General features: G+C 56.3%; 4 protein-coding genes across 4 annotated transcripts; 1 reads left to right on the top strand and 3 right to left on the bottom strand.

Annotated features, from left to right (window-relative positions):
* Window positions 1–1,397: 1,397 nt before the first annotated feature.
* Window positions 1,398–3,861, top strand: CCM_07229 (ariadne RING finger, putative; the record flags this gene model as incomplete). Its single annotated transcript, XM_006672367.1, has 2 exons — window positions 1,398–1,700; window positions 1,762–3,861. The coding sequence occupies 2 exons, from the start codon at window positions 1,398–1,400 to the stop codon at window positions 3,859–3,861; spliced, it is 2,403 nt and encodes an 800-aa protein (XP_006672430.1).
* Window positions 3,862–4,549: 688 nt separating this feature from the next.
* Window positions 4,550–7,845, bottom strand: CCM_07228 (uncharacterized protein; the record flags this gene model as incomplete). The annotated part of the gene is made up of 3 exons (XM_006672366.1): window positions 4,550–6,506; window positions 6,555–7,495; window positions 7,549–7,845. 3 exons carry the CDS (start codon window positions 7,843–7,845, stop codon window positions 4,550–4,552), a joined length of 3,195 nt encoding a protein of 1,064 aa, XP_006672429.1.
* A 726-nt stretch (window positions 7,846–8,571) lies between these two features.
* Window positions 8,572–11,517, bottom strand: CCM_07227 (ubiquitination network signaling protein; the record flags this gene model as incomplete). Its single annotated transcript, XM_006672365.1, has 1 exon — window positions 8,572–11,517. The coding sequence occupies one exon, from the start codon at window positions 11,515–11,517 to the stop codon at window positions 8,572–8,574; it is 2,946 nt and encodes a 981-aa protein (XP_006672428.1).
* Window positions 11,518–15,873: 4,356 nt separating this feature from the next.
* Window positions 15,874–16,865, bottom strand: CCM_07226 (HAD family hydrolase; the record flags this gene model as incomplete). The annotated part of the gene is made up of 2 exons (XM_006672364.1): window positions 15,874–16,573; window positions 16,732–16,865. 2 exons carry the CDS (start codon window positions 16,863–16,865, stop codon window positions 15,874–15,876), a joined length of 834 nt encoding a protein of 277 aa, XP_006672427.1.
* Between the last annotated feature and the right edge of the window lie 518 nt (window positions 16,866–17,383).

Genomic DNA, 17,383 nt, shown 5'->3' with positions numbered 1-17,383 from the left:
TGATACCAAAAGTTGCCTGATTACGTATCGTGCCTTGGAAAGAAGCAGCAGCGCAGATTGCCTCGCGGTACTGGATTTATTCAGCCGTGGACGCTGTACATGTGTTGGCGGACCCCTGTAATGTTGTGAAAATCGGAATCGGGGGCGCCGAACTCCAGGCCGCGGAGAATCAGCTTCAACGGCCCGCGGACGAGACGACGAGACCCTGGTTCGGCATCGCGATCCGGCAGCATCATGACGCAAAATCTTGATTGTGGCACAGATGATTGGTTTCTAGAATACTTTGTGGGAAAAGAAAAAAAAAAGAAAAAATCTTGTTTAATAACGGTGTTTGCCACATCGCGACCATCTTGGCACGCGGTTTCTGTCAACTGCGTTTGCTCACAACCATGACGAATCGCTAGTCTACCCGCGACGGTATCTATCAGGAATATCCGACTACTCAGCGGCCGGTCAAATTTATTTCTAAAGCGTAATCTGGTTTTCGGGCCCAAAACGGCCCGTTGCGTTGAACACACAGTGCCCAAACGCGACATCCTACACTGGCCTAGTTTGCCTGGGTTAGAAAAAATCAGTTGCAGGAAAATGTCCGACGAAAAGCAACACGAAAGAAAGGGATTAATAAAAGTGAACCTCAGATTCACAAGTGGGTGAATCACCATCTGTCAAGTTTGATCCCTGTCTGACCAACAACCCCACAGCTCGTCTCTCACAACAGCTCAGCCCGCCTCATTCCACCTTTCCTCCAACCTCAAACACGACCACCATAGTACAGCATTTGTGACATCTCATCAAGCTGCATCTTCCAGTGCGCACACAACACCTCATATCCAATCCGTTTTGTCTTGCGCATCCGTACCACTGCTACACTCGCGCCACGAGCTCGCCGTTTGTCCCTCCCCCCCCGTATTCCATCGAGCAACCAGCATCGCCTCCATCTCGGCCCAGCTTGCCGCTCTGTCCTCATTCACCATTCACGCTACAGACCTTTGGTAGCACGCAGCGTCCCACAGCCAGCCTGGCAAAGTCGCATCGTGATAGAGCGTGCGTGGCATGGCGCCACCTCGCCGCACCCCCCGAACCTTGCGTCTGCGTTGCACCAAAACTCCCTGACGTTGCACCATGACCTCTCACCGGAGGTGCATCTGGCCCTCTGTTCTGTTAGGCCCGCCGCACTGCATCCCTCTCTCTCCTGAGAAGGGCTCGCACACACGGCACGATTGATTTGGCCGCCCGATCGCCCTCCCACCGCCCGCCAGAGTGAGGCTCCTGTTTGTCCCATCCATCGGGCTCGCGCAGACGTCTTCTCGTGCTATATAAAGACAGTGGCCAGTCCGCAGCACCCCCTGGTCGACCCCGATACAGCAATCTCTATAAAATCAAACCTCAGGCACAAAATGGAATCAAACTTCTTCCCCCAATCTTTCGAATGCGCGTACTACAGGCGCGGTGAGGGCCGCTGCACCCGCGGGGCCAGTTGCAACTTTGTGCATGCCCAACTCACAGAAGGCCTCTCCAGAGTCGGCTTTTCCATGTTGCCGATACGTACTCGCCCTGTAACTTCCATCGGCTATTGGCATGGACATGCCGATTATTCCCAGGCTGGCCCGGCCACTAACACTTGGTCACGAAGCAACACTCCCACTGCTGTTGCTGCTCCGCGCCAGGTAGATGCAGAACAGCCAGTCACCCCGGACGAGGTATTTCACAGCAACTAACATCATAACAGTGAGGCAACGGCCCTATTAACTTCCTGTCTAGGTCTTCGTCCCCGAAGAAGCCTGGGTTCGCGCCCTCAAAGGTGTATATGTCACCTTTGGCCCCGGAGCCACCGTGGCCACAATTGCCCTGCCTTGGGATGCCTCGGCTGTCCGCATCTCGCACTTGCCCGAAGACTCTCACAAATCAACCATAGCATCATATCTTTACCATGATTTGGGCTTTGAGGTCCCCGAGGCAAACATTGATCCGCTGCCCAGCAGCAGCGGGCAGAATGCTGCTGACGTCACGATGGAAGATCCAGGCTTTGCCCAGCGGTTGATTGCCGCCATGAGCAACAACCCGGCGTGTGAATTGAGCGGCGATCACGTGGTGCCTTCCCATCATCGCGCGGCCCAGTTCGATACCATGAGCAGAAACAAGGTGTGCTGCTCGTGGCACAAGCCCAGCAGGACCATCACCCTCATCTTTGCCACCCGTGACACGGCCTGGGAGGTCTACAGCCGCTTCGCGCACGGCGACTATCGCGTCTGCCAGAGCAGGGTGCGGCCCACGCGTCCCCAGCCGAGCGAGGGGCCCAACGCGTCCACGTGGAAGCTCAAGGTCGACCACGTGCCCGCGTCGGCCAGCCGCAAGGACATTCTCGATGAGATTGACAATCGGAACCGGCCGCTTACCATTACCCTAGGCTGGGCCTCGTATAGCAATCCCATGGAGTCCTCGGTGGAACAAATCACCAAGCGCCTGCTCACGATTGGTCCGCTGGACCCGACCGTCACCACGTCGACCGACAGCCAGAGCCGGCGCTCCAAGCTGACGGTGCGATTTGTCGACGTGGCGCACGCCGAAGAGGCCGTGCAAAGGCTTAATGAGATGGCCCTTCCGTTTTACGCGCATGGCAAACTAACCGTGCAGCAGGTCACGACCATCCGGACGCGCATTCCCGAGCACGTCTACGCGGCGGCCTCGCAAGACATTGAAGCCCTCTACGGCTCCTGGAAGCTCGACTTTGTGTACACGGCTATTTCGCCCGAACACAAGGGCTTTCGCAAGATCAGGTTTGAAGGGCAGCTGCACGACAAGGTGGTGGAGGCGCACGCCGCCTTTGCGCGCCTCGTGGCCGGCGAGCTGCTCATGGAAGACGGCGCCGCTCTGTGGTCGGCCTCGTTTGCGACCAACGCATGGGCGTACAACCAAATGCGCGACATGGAGCAGCGCCTCGGCGTGCTGGTCCTGTGCGACCGTCAGCTGCGCACCCTACGCCTTCTCGGTCCACGCGACGTCTTGGGCGCCGCGCGCGCCGAGCTGGCTCATCTCTGCCATCTAGACCCGCGCGCCGAATTTACCATTACGCTGGATGCAACCGATGCCCAGGCGCTGCCCTGGCTGCTCGCCACCGGCTATCAGCAGATGCGCGACCTGGTCGGCCGCGACAAGATCGCGCTCGACGTGGCCGCCCAGCCGCGCCGTATCATTGTCAGCGGCAGCGAGGCGGACCTGCAAGTGGCGCAGATGCTCTGGCACGGGCGCCACAGGCAGCAGCAGCAGCAGCAGCAGCAGCAGCAACAGCAACAGCAACAGCAACAGCAACAGCAGCAACAGCAGCAGCAACAGCCGGCCGCAGCCGCATCCGAAACAGAGCTGGCCGCGGGGAACCCCGGGCCGCTGGACTGCAGCCTGTGCTGTTTCGAGGTGGAACACCCCGTGTACACGCGCTGCCGGCACCTCTTTTGCGCGGCGTGCTACGAGGCCATGTGTCTCTCGTGCGCGGGCACACCGGCGCGCACGCCCGCCGTGCGCTGCTACGGCGACGGCGGCCGCTGCAAGGAGCTGTTGACGCTGACGGCGATTGCCGAGAGCCTGTCGTCGGTCGCGCTCGAGCGGGTCTTTGCCCGCATGCTGACTACGTTTTTGAGCGCCAACGCGGACCAGTACCGCCACTGCCCGACGAGTGCGTGCGAGCAGGTCTACAGGGTCCAGCCGCGCGACGAGGGCGTCGAGCCGGAAGACGAATTCCAGTTTCAGTGCCCGGAGTGCAACGTGGCGATTTGCTCGCGCTGTCATGTCTCGCATGACACAATTCACTGCCCGCTGCTGCGACTACCGGAACCGGATTCCATGTCGTGCGCTTCCGACGATTGAAAAAAAGCTAAACTATGTATATTTTTAGTACGTTATATCCCCCCCCCCTCCTCCTCTTTCTATCCATTGTTTTCTCGTTGGAAGGAACCGGGAGCCCTGTGAAATAACATTGGGAGTTTTCTTTTTTTCTTTTTTTTCCCATGACGATTATTCACCTCGCATGTGACTGTCACACTGGTCAAATGAAGACTGTCTTGCGGTAACCGCAGAATTTACTTGGCGGAACAGTAGTCCTGTCAACTTGCCGCCCGCTGCCGTGTCCGCGCCGGCCAACAGCATCTCCGCCCGTCCATACGCCGATGGGGCTCTTTCGCGGCTTGAAAAGGTTGCTCCTAACAATGCTGCTTTGCAAAAGATCTCCCTTCATTTTTCCGTAGTATGGTCTGATTACGTGCTCGGAAAGGATAGAACAACTCAGATTGCGCGGCAAAACTATTGCAGATTCATAAGCTAGTCAGCCAAGGAAAACAAGATCAAGTAGAAGCATGATAGTCAAGAATTGTATAGACTAGAAAATAGACCGAGGTATAATATGTGTATATAAACAATGCATTGTCAACCACGCCCATCTACCATCTAACCGTTTTCACCATTCCTATATTTCATTCCATCCATGTACCAGAGGAAGACAACTCCGTCGCCGATTATTCGATCTTGTTACCCATCGTTCTGCCCTCCCTCTGCTGGACTATACAAACCGCACCTCGTCAAACAAGCCTGCGCGGACCTGCATCAGACTGGCCAGCTCCATCAAGAAACTCTGAAAGACAATGACATTCGTCAGCACATGCGACACCGAGACGTGGGCATGCGCGCCTTCGTCAAGCACGCTGCCAGTCTCCGACTCATCCGGCGCAATCACCGCATTATCATCTTCATCTCCAAAGCGGCCACCGTCGTCGTCGTCATCCTCTTCATCGTCCGAGTTCGACTCGGGCGGTGGGCGATACGTCAGATCCAGTGGGATCGGTTTGACAGACGGCTCGGGCGGCAGGCCGACGCGCTTGGCCAGGATGCTCTGGTCCATGGCTGCGTACTCGGCCGTCTGGCTGGCGCTGATGCCCTCGCGGTAGGCGAGTGGCGTGCGCGCGCCAATGCCCCCGTTGCTGGGCGAGATGCTGCCGTCGCCGCCGTCGCCGCCACCCGCTGCGTACGGCGACGGGTAGTCTTTTGATGGTGGGCGTACGGCGCGCGGGACGGCGAGTTGATCGCCACTCACGGGCGTGCTAGCACCAGAGGGCGTTCCGCGGGTTGGATGGTCTTTTTTGGTGGCGGCACGCGGACTGGCTGAACGGCTTGGCGTACCCAGCTCCGAGAGTAGCCGCTGCGCGAGCCCTTCAAATGTAGAGGGCTTTGCTGGTGAGCCGGTGCGAACGATTTCGTCCAAGCTGCCAGGACGGTCAGGCGTCGCCGGGACGGGCGAGCCTTTGCGGATTGGTGGGGGAGGCACAGACGACGCCGGTGGCGGCGCCGGGTTGTCCAGGATGGAGTCGGCGGTTTGGAACGCGTCACGGCGCTGCTGTAGCAGCTCGTTAAAGCGCGGGATGCTCGACTTGTAGTTGCTGACCTGGTCGCACAGCCGCTTGAGCATGTTGAGAATGCGTGGCAGGGACTCGGTATTCCAGACTGGGCGCTGGCGGCACCGCTCCATGGTCTTGAGCAGCTTGGTCTCCTCCGAGGAGTCGGCAGCGCTGGGGTTATTTTGCGTGTCGAGCTCTCCCGAGACTTCGCGATGCGCTCCGACCTCGCTTGCGGTTGTGGATGGGAAGCCGACGGTGGTGTTGCCAGCCTCTTCATCTTCGTCGCCATAGTCGTATGTTGAGGGACTTCGTGCCAGCCAGCCTTCGATGCTCATGTATCCGCAGACGGCCAGGTCAACAATTGTCTCGGTGACGGAAAGGTTTGTCTCGACGGGGTTCATAAAGAAGCCGTCCAGTAGATCTAGGATCGAATTAAGTAGTGGATCGTCCATGCGCAGCGTGTGCTCGCGGACATCGCGGGGCGCGCCGGGCAGACTATCCGGTATGGCCGGCAGCCTGTGGTTATTTGTCGAGATCTTGGGCGCGACGAGCTTGAGCGAGCACGGGTGGCTCTCGAGGCGTACCATGGTGTCGCGCAGGACATTCTCGTACGTGTCGTCAAAGTTGCCGTATCCGCCAATAGCACTGGCTAACTCCATGAGATACTCAATCTCCTGCTCGTGCGCGCCGACGGTGCGGTTCACTGTGCGGTTGGGCAGCACCTCGGTCTTGAGGAGGGTTATGATGGCGTAGCGGTGATGCCGCTTGAGAATGGCCGACACGAGCTGCAGCGTGACGTGAATGGTCTGCTGGTTGCGCGAGCGTAGGCACGCGAGGATGAGGTCGACCAGGTTGAAAAGGATCGGCGTCACCGTCAGGTCCGTCTTGGAGGCCATCATGGTGGCCAGATCCATCGACTTGCGGCGTCGCGCGGCGCTCACCTTGGGCCCCAGCGGCGTGCTCCTAGATGAGCCGCTGTTGCCTTCGGGCAGTGCCAGGAGGTAGTGGAGGATGAGGTTGATCATGTCGGGGTGGTCGAGCGACTCGAGGATGCGGCGCAGATACGTCAGCACAGCAACCGACGAGCCGCCGTCAATGTCTGAGGATTCGAGAAGCGATGGGTATCTACCTCGTCAGCAGGGGTCACCTCACAGTATGCAAGTGTACACGTACAATAGTTGTTGCAGGAAAATGACTTGAAAGTGCTCGAGGAGCGTAGACTTGACCTCCACCGACCTACAGTGGTTCAAAACATCTTGCCAGAACAGGAGATGAGACAAAAACGTCTCGAGGTGGGACTGGAACTCGGGCGCACACGAGCTCACAATCTCGTAGTTGGACGTCGGGTGCTCGTAGTCGGACAGCGCCAGGATCGGGGGCAGGTCGTGCGGGAGATGGTCAATGACGAGCTTGCGGCTCAGCTGGCTGTACAGCGCGCCGAGGCCCGTGGCCATGAGCGTCGACAAGTCGCTCTCGACGATCCACTGCTCCAGCGCGGCCGAGTTGGACGCTGCTTCGATAATGTACAACAACCCCGTCCGCGCAAAGTCGCCCACCTTGCCCTCGTGGTGGATATAGTCCATGAGGATGTAAAAGAGCGGGAAGTCGGCGCGCTGCGAGCGGCCGGCGAAGCGGTCCTGCACGTCCTGACCACGCTCGCTGGCAAACTGCGCCGCGGCCTGACCGGACTTGAACCATGCGGGCAAGATGTCCGGGTCGAGGCGAATCTTGGTAGTGATGTTGAAGGCGAGCTCGACGACACGCGACTCGGTGTCTAGCCCAAGGCGCACGCTGTTGACGCCCGTAATGCGCACAAGCAGGTTTGTCAGGCTCGCGGAAAAGGCTGGGTTCTCGACGAAGGCCTCCTCCTCGCTCTCAATGAGCGTCGCGAAGAAGAGGACGGCCTCTTTGATGATCCACTCGTTGTAAGATGTCGTCGCAATCTTGCCCACGGGCACGTAAATCTGACGCATCGCCGCGTATTGGATGCACGGGTGCGGCAGCGGCCGCCGCGACTCGTCGCTCAGAATATTGGTCAGCTCCTGCAGCCGGATCTCGAGCGTTTCGGCCGCGTCGCTGTCGCGGACGAGGTTGGACGAGCTTCGCCATGTGGCCTGGGAAAGGTGTCAGCGCCGAGTCGCACCATGGATTCACACCACCGGCTTACCAGTAGAGTCCCGTATTCCTTTTCAAAGCGATGAAGTCGTTTTGCAGGGTCTTTGGCCTGGTCCTGGCGAGACGACCCAGCCGACAAGGGGCTTAATAGTCGCGACCACTTTCCAATACGCCATTTCGTTAGCAAACCTGGCCAGTCTCTCAATAGTGTATGTCCTTGTGCCTCCTCGGCGTCGGTCCTCGTCGTCGCGTGCTGCGTCTGCTCATATTTGCGGCGTTGCGGCGTCGTGTGCGGCGGGTGCTGGTGGTGGTCCTCCCAGGGATTCGTCCGTTCTCTTTTTTCGGCCATGTCTCCCGGTCGGTTGATCCCGCGCACGAGACTAGGGTGAGACAAACAGATGAAAAAAGAAACTGATGAACAACTTACAAAGTCCATGGCTGCCGTCACGTCATCTCTCGGGGGACGGTCGATCCAAGCCACGAGGCAGAGAAAGCTCTGGGTAGTTTGGGGTCCGTTTTCCCCAGGTGTCGCAGGTTTGTGTCGAGTTGGGAGGGTCTCGTTTGGAGGCGTCGAGGTGGGCGGCCGCGGGCGAGATTGGTGGTAAAAGACGAGCAATGCAGTACTAGCTGGCTTGGTTGTCCCGGCACTAACGTCGTGAGATGAATGACTTGGGACAATGCACTGAATGCCAGGGGATGATGATGTTGGCGAGCTGCCTGGTCCTAGCTTTTTGGTGACTTGGCCTACCTATGCAGGTACCTCGCGTTGTGGAGCAACGGATACGTAGTTATGCGAATATTCTGGCAATTGTCCGCGGCAAGTTTGCAAATTCAAATGACAAGGGTACTTTGGTTTATTTTACCATTGTTTACACTTGTTTATCTTATCTGCATGGTTGACCTTGACTGGTGCATCCTCTCCACCTTCATCTGCGTGTCACGCTCACAAGCCATTGTGGAAAAAGTAACGAACGATACACCTTGTTCAGACTACACCTAACCGCTGTTATTCCAATATTGCATACCGATGAATACGCTGCATCTTCTTCCCGGGCCATAGACACGACCGCGCGAGTCACATTGAGTTGCCGTCTCCACCGCTGCCGCTGCTTCCATTGCTTCGGTTGGCACCCATGCCGCGGTGGCCGCGTACCGAATTTCCAATCGGCTGCTGGTAGTGAAAGTAGGGCGAATTCTGGAGGCTGCCATCGCTCGAGCCGGTGAAGCCACTGACATCGCTCAGCATACTAGAGCTACGCATCCTCGCCCTAGTCTTTCCATACACCGTCGTCGTCAGAGAACCCGGCCACATCATCGCCGACGGAGCAAGAGCTGGGCCGGACAAAGAGGGCTGCATGTCAGCCGAGCTGGCCGGCCAGTGGCCACCACCAAGGCTACCACCAAGGGTAGCCGGTACCGCACTAGAGTTCCAAGGAGTCGTCTGCGGTGGCGGAAATGGCACCATGCCAGGGTCAACGCCCTCCATCATGCCTCCGTTAGCAGTAGCCATCGCCGGCGCCAGAGATTCAAGTTGTCCCCGCAGGTTGAGGATCGTCTCTAAACGCTCCCCATTGTCACCTTTGATATCATCAATGCGGTCCAGGTACTGTTGACGCATGGCCAAGATCTTTCCTACTTGCATGTCATGCTGCTTCTTACGGCGCTCGGCCTCATTGATTCCTCGACTGTTGGCATCGCTGAGGTTCACGAGCTCATTGTCCACTTTGGCGATGCGGGTCGCAATCTTGTTTCGACGCGCGTTAAGATTCGATCGTTCTATGCCCTTGGCCGCGAATTCGCTTTCCAGCTCTGAACGGTGCTTGAGGAACTCCCTCTGGGCAGCTTCAAACGCCTTCTTTTCCGCCGCAAAAGTCCGCTCAACCTTTCTCTTATGTTCGGCAAGCTCCGGGGACGAATCGTAGCGTCTCACAGTATCCGCGAGCTGTTCCGTCTCGCGCTCTGCCTGGGTGCGCTGAGTTTCCTGCTGGCGAATCTTTTGTCGGTACCGTTCGTCACTACTTCCGGCGGTGGCAAGCTGGTTATCGGTGGCTTCATTTTCCTTTTTCAGCGCGTTGATGCGAATCTTGCAGTCTTTGCGCAGGTTCTTCAAGTGATTCCTTTCGTGTGTGAGCCTCTCCTGAGCAGCATCGATCGATGTCTTGAGCGTGGTCACGGGAGAGTCAGGGCGCAGCGACTGTGGACCATCAGATACCATGGGCGACGAGCCGTCCCTGGATTGCAGCACTTCCTTAATGGTGCGAATGTTGGCGGTAAGAAGCACCTTGTCGGTACGGCTGTCGACGAATTCGCAGACGTACTTGGACGCCGGACGTAGACCGTAAATGTCGCCTGTCCAGCACGATGCCTCGCTTGGTTCGTCGTCGAGTTCCTTGAGAGCGTGCATACGAGTGGGCTGCCAAAGAGCACTATTCACTCTCACGTAAAACGGCTTGGTCATGTCGATGCCGGGCGGGCGTGAGGGGAGATTCGAGGTCAATTCCGAGCAGGGCGAAGACGGATCAAATTCAGCGTGGGCAAAGTAGCTTGTGCTAAAGCAGACCTCATCACTACCGATATAGGTGATCCAAATCTGCCTCGGCTCGCGGTAAAAGGTGGCATTTCCCAGGTTGTGAATGTCGGTCGCGTTGGCGCGAGCAGACTCGGACGGTGCGTGGCTTAGCTCGTATTCCTTGACGACAACGATCTTGGTACTAGCAAGAGCGGCCCAGAGTGGCTGCTTAAGTCGCACCTGGGCACTCTGTTTCCTCCTCTTCTTGGCGGTGGAAAGTTGCGGGGTCGGCGGCGGCTGTGGCAACGCGGGTGTCGATATTGCAGTATCAGTGTCGTTTGGGGTTGCGCTGGCGTCATTGGCGGCGTCGGGAAGCGCAATGTGAGCGGAGTGCTGTCTGGCGAGCTCGGGGTCGGATGGATTGGAGCCGCCTTTTTCGCGACGCAGATACCATTCTCGTATAAATCGAATAAGACTTTGGGTTAAAATGTGTATCGCAAGGACGCTTCTAACCCATGCATAGGGGCTCGAATTGTCGTAGAGCTTGCTATAATAGCCTATGGGGGTTTCCTCGGAGAGAACTTTTTTCCAAGCAGCGGGCATGTTGGGAACGAGATGGCCCCATTGGGACTGCGTGCCGCGGATTATGTGATATAGAAAGACCCAGGTGAAGCCAGTGCGGATGCCTCGAAAAGAGGGATCGTTGCGGGTAGCGCCGCCAAGGGTAATGGCGATGACTGGCTTGGCGAGATCAAGGACAGCATCCTGGATGGGGGCCCAGAGAAAGAGCCATATGAGCAGGAAGACAAAGTCCAAACAAGCGACGACGAAGAGGGACGGAGTAGTGGAGTTGGCGTCGAACATTTCGGCAAGGTTGAGAGGCATACCGGAGGTGGTCCTGACGGGGGGGACAAAAGTGATGCAAGCAAAGATGCCGTAAATAACGAGAAGAGAGATGGTGGGAACGTGCATGAGGATGATAAGAATTGCGAGGGTGTCCTGCATGGGAAGAGCGCGGAGGACGGTGGAAGCCATGTCGAGGATGCCAGAGTCGCGATGGACGTCGGAGTTTTTGGGATAATTCACATCAATCTGTCTGAGGGAGCCGTTGACGGGGACACCATTGGCATGGCCGTTGAGGACGTGGGTGGCGGCGTTGTGGAAGTGGTCGGATGAGGCCTCGGATTCTTCACCGAGCGAGGCTCTCCTGGCAGCGTCGAGGGCGGTCTTATCGTCGGGGAGTCGAGTAGACATGGCGGCGTCGAAGGGCGACTTGGCAGCGGCATCGGCAGGCGCGGTGGCGTGACCGTTGGCGTGGCCGTTGTGAAGCGACGAGGTAGGTGTTGGCAGAGCAGCACCGTTTTCAAGAGGCTTCGCAGAGCTGGACCCGTTAGCAGAGTGGCTCTTTCTGGAACCCCGTTTAGCGGAGGTTACAGCGCCATTGTCGTGCTTGGAGGAGTCGCGATGACCGCCGCCGGATTGTCGCTTGCCAGAGCCTGACGCACGAGGCATGCGAAGCGCTGGGGCTCCCACTTCTCTGCGAGGTCCAGAGACCTTGGACAAAGGCCTGGACCAAGCAGCAGCGGGAAGGGCGAACAAGGTGGACTCTGACGGGATGGAAATGGTGGACGAAGTTGGATGTCGTGCCAGCGTTGCGCGGCCAAGGCTGGTTCGGCAAAGGGCGGACTCGGGTTTAGAGTCGGGTCGGCATGCGTTCGTGGCGAGATTGTCGCAGCGAGGAATTGGAAGATGTCGATTTGTTGTGGTTGTGGCGCGGCGAAGGGTTGGTTGAAGCGATGGGTTCTGGGAGGGGAGGGGAGGGGAGGGTAAATGAAATGCAGGCGCGCACGGCGGCAATGTTGACGGGAAACCAGTCGCCGCGGGGATTGGGACAGCTCCGGGCGGCAGGGAGTTGGTCGGTGGGCGCGTGCTGCGATGGAGGTACGATGGTGGTGGTGGTGGTGGTGGGTGGTGGTGAAGAAAGAAAAAAGAAGGCCCTGGCAGTGTGGAGAGAGGAGATGGTGAGATTTTCGGCTTGGACGGACGGGCTCTGTAGTGGGCTTTGCCAGCCAGTAGCAGAAGGCCGTTTGGCGGTTGAATGGGGGTGATGATATTACGGGTTCAGCGGCGTTGGCAAGCGGCAGACAAGCGGCGGACAAGCAGCAGGTTACTAAGGTAGGTACCTACCTACCTGGTAGTTAGTCTGAGGCTACGAATTATCTAACTACAGGATATTACAGACTGCTACGTGAACGCCAATCGAGATGCTGTGCAACTGGATTATCCGTTCGATTCGCCGTCTGGCGACGACTCAAGCAGAGGGACACACGCGCCTTTTCCGTTCTAGTTAGCATCGAATCTTTAAAAAAAAAAAATACCGCTAGCCACAAGCAGGGGCAAGCCACACGAATCCTCTAGAATACCCAGGGAATTGCCAAACAGAAATCAAGCCTCGAAAAGCTTGTTGCTTGCAGCTGACCCGGCCAAGTAGCAGGGGTGCACCACTGTGCAACCGCTTCAACGCCCCCTTCAGTGGATTGCCGCATACAGGGGGCCCCTAGCACGAGTGAGGGGGGGAGCTTGGATCTGCAGTGCCCAGATCGCAGCCGACATGTACCGAGGGCAAAAGGATAAGGAGAAGAAAATAAATTATATTGCGAGGGAAAAGAGAGCCTAACCGGTAACTTAGTACGGCGGCCGCACACTTGTCCGTTGGTCTTTACCCATTTGCAGCCAACATATAGCATGATAGAGTCGCTACTCGACAACTCCAAGTCATATTCGTAGGGTGTAACTAGCAGCAGACACCTTTTTCTCTTCTTTTTTTTCTTTGCTACCTTGCTTTGCTGTCTGTGATGGCCACGTGAGGACAACTCGCACACACTTTGTCGCTTGCGCGGAGACAGGGGAGGACTGGTCCGGTGCAGCACACACGGGCGCGGCAAATGCCACCAAATAATTTGTATTATTTTGCCGTCACACGGTCGACGGCAAAGCGGGGAGAAATTGCAATGTATGTACATGCAGCATAACTAACTACTATCACGATCCAACGCATCACTGTCCTGCCCGATTTGCATTCCTGCCAAATCGCCGCCTAGGTAGCTGCACGGACTACCCCGGTGTGACTAGTGGCGCAAATGAATCGTGACGCCCTCTATTTTTCAAGATGATGATTTTTTTTATTCCGTCTTTATAATTTACAGCTAGCTAGTGCTGTGGGGACTGGAACTGCATTGCTCGGCTCTGTATCAACCGGTATTATGCCCTGCAAGGGCCAGAACAAAGTCTCGAGAACGATCAACAAATCAACAATCCATATCTACAATGGCCAAGCGAGACACACTGGAAAGCTCCCTGCTATGTACTCGGTACCACTATCGCGTGCTAGCTTCAACTGTGCAGTACTACTACCTAGTACGGAACGAGCAGAGTGCCCGACACTTCCGTCGTCCGTCCCTTGCCAGCCAGCCTCCTTTAACCCTTAAACTACCTAGGGCTTCTTCATTGTTGGCCCGAGTATGGAAGACTCGGGAGGTAGCCAACAGAGTGCATAATTCGGCTGCCTAGCTTACGTCTCTGCTTCGTCACGGCCCCTTGCAAAATACATTGCCTCGGGCCTGATATGTTGGCCTGTGTGGATAGACATGACACCTTGATTATGCTTGACAATTGCTTCGCCGTCTGGGCCGTCTTATTAGGCGGCGCCTAACTTAATAGTAACCCTAGACCCATTTCGGGCTGCCGGACGCCTCGGGTATTGCGCGCAAATCAAGACTTCCAATACTTGTTGGCAAATTCTTGCTCTTCCGCTTCTCTTTATTTTTCAACTATTTTATTTACGCTCTTGACAGGTGGGGAACAAAAAATGGACAAAACGTACGAGCGGGGAACTGCAGCACTGCAACCACCACGGGTCAACACCATCACCCATCACCCATCACCCATCACCACCTCTTCAACCAAACAGAGAGTTGCCTGCAGCTTTCCATCGCTTTTTCTACCTAGGGTGCTTAGGGGACCAGAACCCCGTAGTTGCCGCAGTCAGCCTTTTTTGCCTTTTTCCCCTCAAAAATTGAGCTGTTGTTCCCGCAGGCGTTGTCTCGGACCAAACGCTGACGCGTCCGCACCATCAAAACGGCTTTCGCTCTTGATCGACAGAGCAAAGTTTCTAGTTATCGCTCCCTTTCTACATGTTGCTCCCTCCATCCCCCCCCCCCCCCCCGCCGTGCGATGCTGGCCAGAAACATGCGTCTCTAGCGCCGACCTGCCCAAACCACTGAAGAAGCGACACGACGAAGCCAGGCTGCCGGGGTCGATTCCTCTTGCTGTGGTTTCCCATGTTCCATGGCTATTCCTGTGATTCCCTTCTTTGTCCGCTGCGCAAATTTTCTATTTCTGGTAGGTCGAAGCCTGCGGATACTTGACAGAGTGCGTCCATCACCAACTCTGCCCCGCCGATCTCTGCAGATGAAACGGAGCCGGCCGCCACACCATTCTGCTCACCACGCGCCTTTTCTTCTTCTTTTGCACGGCCATGTTACCCGTCAGAACCTTCCACCGCCTTTTCCATGCACCTGATGACTTGTAAAATTCTGGACCGAGTCTACGGAAAATATTTTCGTCGTTTGGCGGGGTCAATCAACCATCTCGAGCAGCGAAAACAGCTCACTTTGATGACATGTCCAACACCCCTCTCCTGCCTTGCAGGCTTTTCCAGTAATTTCAGTGGCTGCCAGATTCCCACCTTGGCGCCCGTTCTTTTTTTTACGAATCGGGCTTTTTGTCTTGTTAAGCTTTTCGGAGGCGCCAACTAGCTACGGGCTACTCCAACACTTGCAGCGGCTGCCAGTAACTACCCTGCATCGCGACATTGACAGAGATTACGAGCATTAGGTTTCAAGCAAGCATTCATCTATACCATCATAGTCCATGAAGTCAGGGTGTCATGCAGACGCATTCGCCGTTACAGCGTCAAACCTGTATAGCAGCATGCAGTGTAGTTGGAAGCCTCTCGCTTGTTCCTGTCCAGCTTCCTCATTTACGTATTTGTGCAGATGGCCATGCAACGCTCTTGTGACTGACTGGGTGGGATGTCGCACAGCGTCGCGTTAATTTCCTTGTATTGGCAGTTAGGGAAAATACGTACAACTGGAAGTAGTGTAATATCAACAGGCTCGTACTCCCCAGAGTTGTGCAATGACTCCTGCCACGATTGACGGCTATCTTGATGCACGTTATATACAGTAATTGCTGTTACGCTGGTACATACGACCATAGAGGACAGAGAAAACTGGGTCCCGTCTGCTCCCCAAAAGTCAAGCTGTCCATCGGCAGATTAGTAGTTGGCTCGGTGACGTCCAGCGAACACCGGCTGTTGTATGTTTTTCTTTTTGTTCATCTCGTCTTCTTCATTTCACTTTTTGATAGGTAATGGTACCAGCTTGCCCCTTCCATACACTCCTTATACAGCGATGCCCGGCGCTGTCGACGTAGTTCCCCTGATGAGAGAGTGAGTTATGATGCAAGCCGAGAAAATGCTGGCGACGCGTTGCGTGACAAAGAGTTGGAGATGTTCAACGAGCTCAAATGCAGCTGGCGTGAGACTTGGAACAAGTCGGAAGCACATTTCGAAGCTATATACCAGTAGCATCAGCTTGCTCGATTCTGATCGTCGAGATGACGACTACCATGGAACAAGGCAGCGATCCGCCGAGCTCGTCTCATGTGCCAATGCCAAAATGTAAAGCCTCGCGTCGCGTTCAATATTCGTGATATAGCATGTACAAGTGACTCCCGATACAATACAAGACTCCATCGACATTCCCATGCCGGAGCCTCCTCCCTCTTCCAGCGCAACATCCGTTCTCAATCATGCTCCTTCCCCAGGCGATGCCCCCACGTCTCCTCCTCGAGCTTCCAGAGCGCTGGAAACACCTCGAACGCCTCGACCGCGCGCTCCTCGCGCTCCTCGGGCCCCAGCACCGCCGCTGCCGTCCGCAGCGCCACCACGCGGGCAAGAATATCGCCGACCCGCCGCGCCTGCTGGTACGAGCACCCGTCAAACGCCACGACGCCGAGGTCGTGGAACAGCGTCGGCGCGTTGGCCCGCACGCACGCGCGCTTCTCCTCGTTGCCGAGCACAGCAACTTGTCCCGCTCCTTGGCGGGCTTGCCAGGAGCCGCCAATCGGGTATGCGGGCGCGCCGGGGCGCGTAGACAGCCCCCATTTCAGTAGGATGGGAAACGTGCGCACCGCGGCGCCGACAGTCTTGTGAGTGGGAATGGACATGGGTTGTTTGGCGAGGCCAGCCGCACGGCGGTGGCCTGATGCTATTCGGGCGGTGAATGGAAGTGTAGAGGTGACTCTCTGGCGGTGACGGAGCTGTGTAGGCAAAAGAAGAGACGTCGCTGTGTGATTGAGTTCGTAGCTGTGAAGCGAGAGTTTGGATTGCGGCAGCTTTGCATGAGAAACGTGAAAGAGAATCGAGGTGGTGGCGTGATGGATGGTCTCAAGTGGCGTGTCCACCCCCACCCGGATATTGGTCTGGGCAAGATCGTGAACAGTTCTGTATAAGCGGAAAAGGTAAGGAAAGATAAAAAAAAAAAAACACCCGAAATTGTGCCAATTATACCATATTGTGACATGTCAGGGTGTGCGGGCAATTTACACCCTACGCTTCTTGTCAGAACCTCCAATATTCCTGATGTACGCCCTCCCGCTCACTGTAGACACGCGATGATGGCCGCAATCGCCTTCAGGGTGTCATCCGGGTCACGCACAAGCACCGTCTTGACACCGGCTTCCTTGACCGGATAATCATTCGCGCCCGGAAAGATGGCATCTCCGATAAACACCATCTGCTCCAGCGCGATGCCGCTCTCCTCCGCTCTCCAGTGTTCGCTTGACTGGCCGCCGCCTGGATATCTATACTTTGATCCAACACGGCAAGTAATCTCTATCAGGTATATATAATGGGCAATACCAGCCACGTGTCGGATAATTTTGTCGCTTTTGTCGCTATACGATCCAGCAGCCAGCTCCATGCAGCTGCGCCGCTATCACACCAGCCTTTTGCAGCCTCCTGTAGCCTTACGAAAGTCTCCAGAGCACAATCGCTTGAGAAATACGCATTTATGCAGGTGAAATGACCTATTGAGAAAAGAATGTGCCTTCTTTGGACGAGAGGTACTGACAGGCGAGACACCGAAAAGAGAAGATGCCGATTCCATTCATCTGTTCCCCGACACAGACAGTGCAAGATTGCAAGACGCACTGTACTCTGGTACCTGATTTCTGGGCTGTCATCCCGCCGCAATCCATCCATGCGCACCACATCCAGTCATCCTTGTGCGACCACCCGATTGTATATTGAAAC

The sequence above is a fragment of the Cordyceps militaris genome, assembly GCF_000225605.1.
Source record: "Cordyceps militaris CM01 unplaced genomic scaffold CCM_S00005, whole genome shotgun sequence".
Lineage (NCBI taxonomy): Eukaryota > Fungi > Ascomycota > Sordariomycetes > Hypocreales > Cordycipitaceae > Cordyceps > Cordyceps militaris.
Note: the sequence above shows the minus strand (reverse complement) of the source record. Positions and strands in the feature narration are given on the sequence as shown.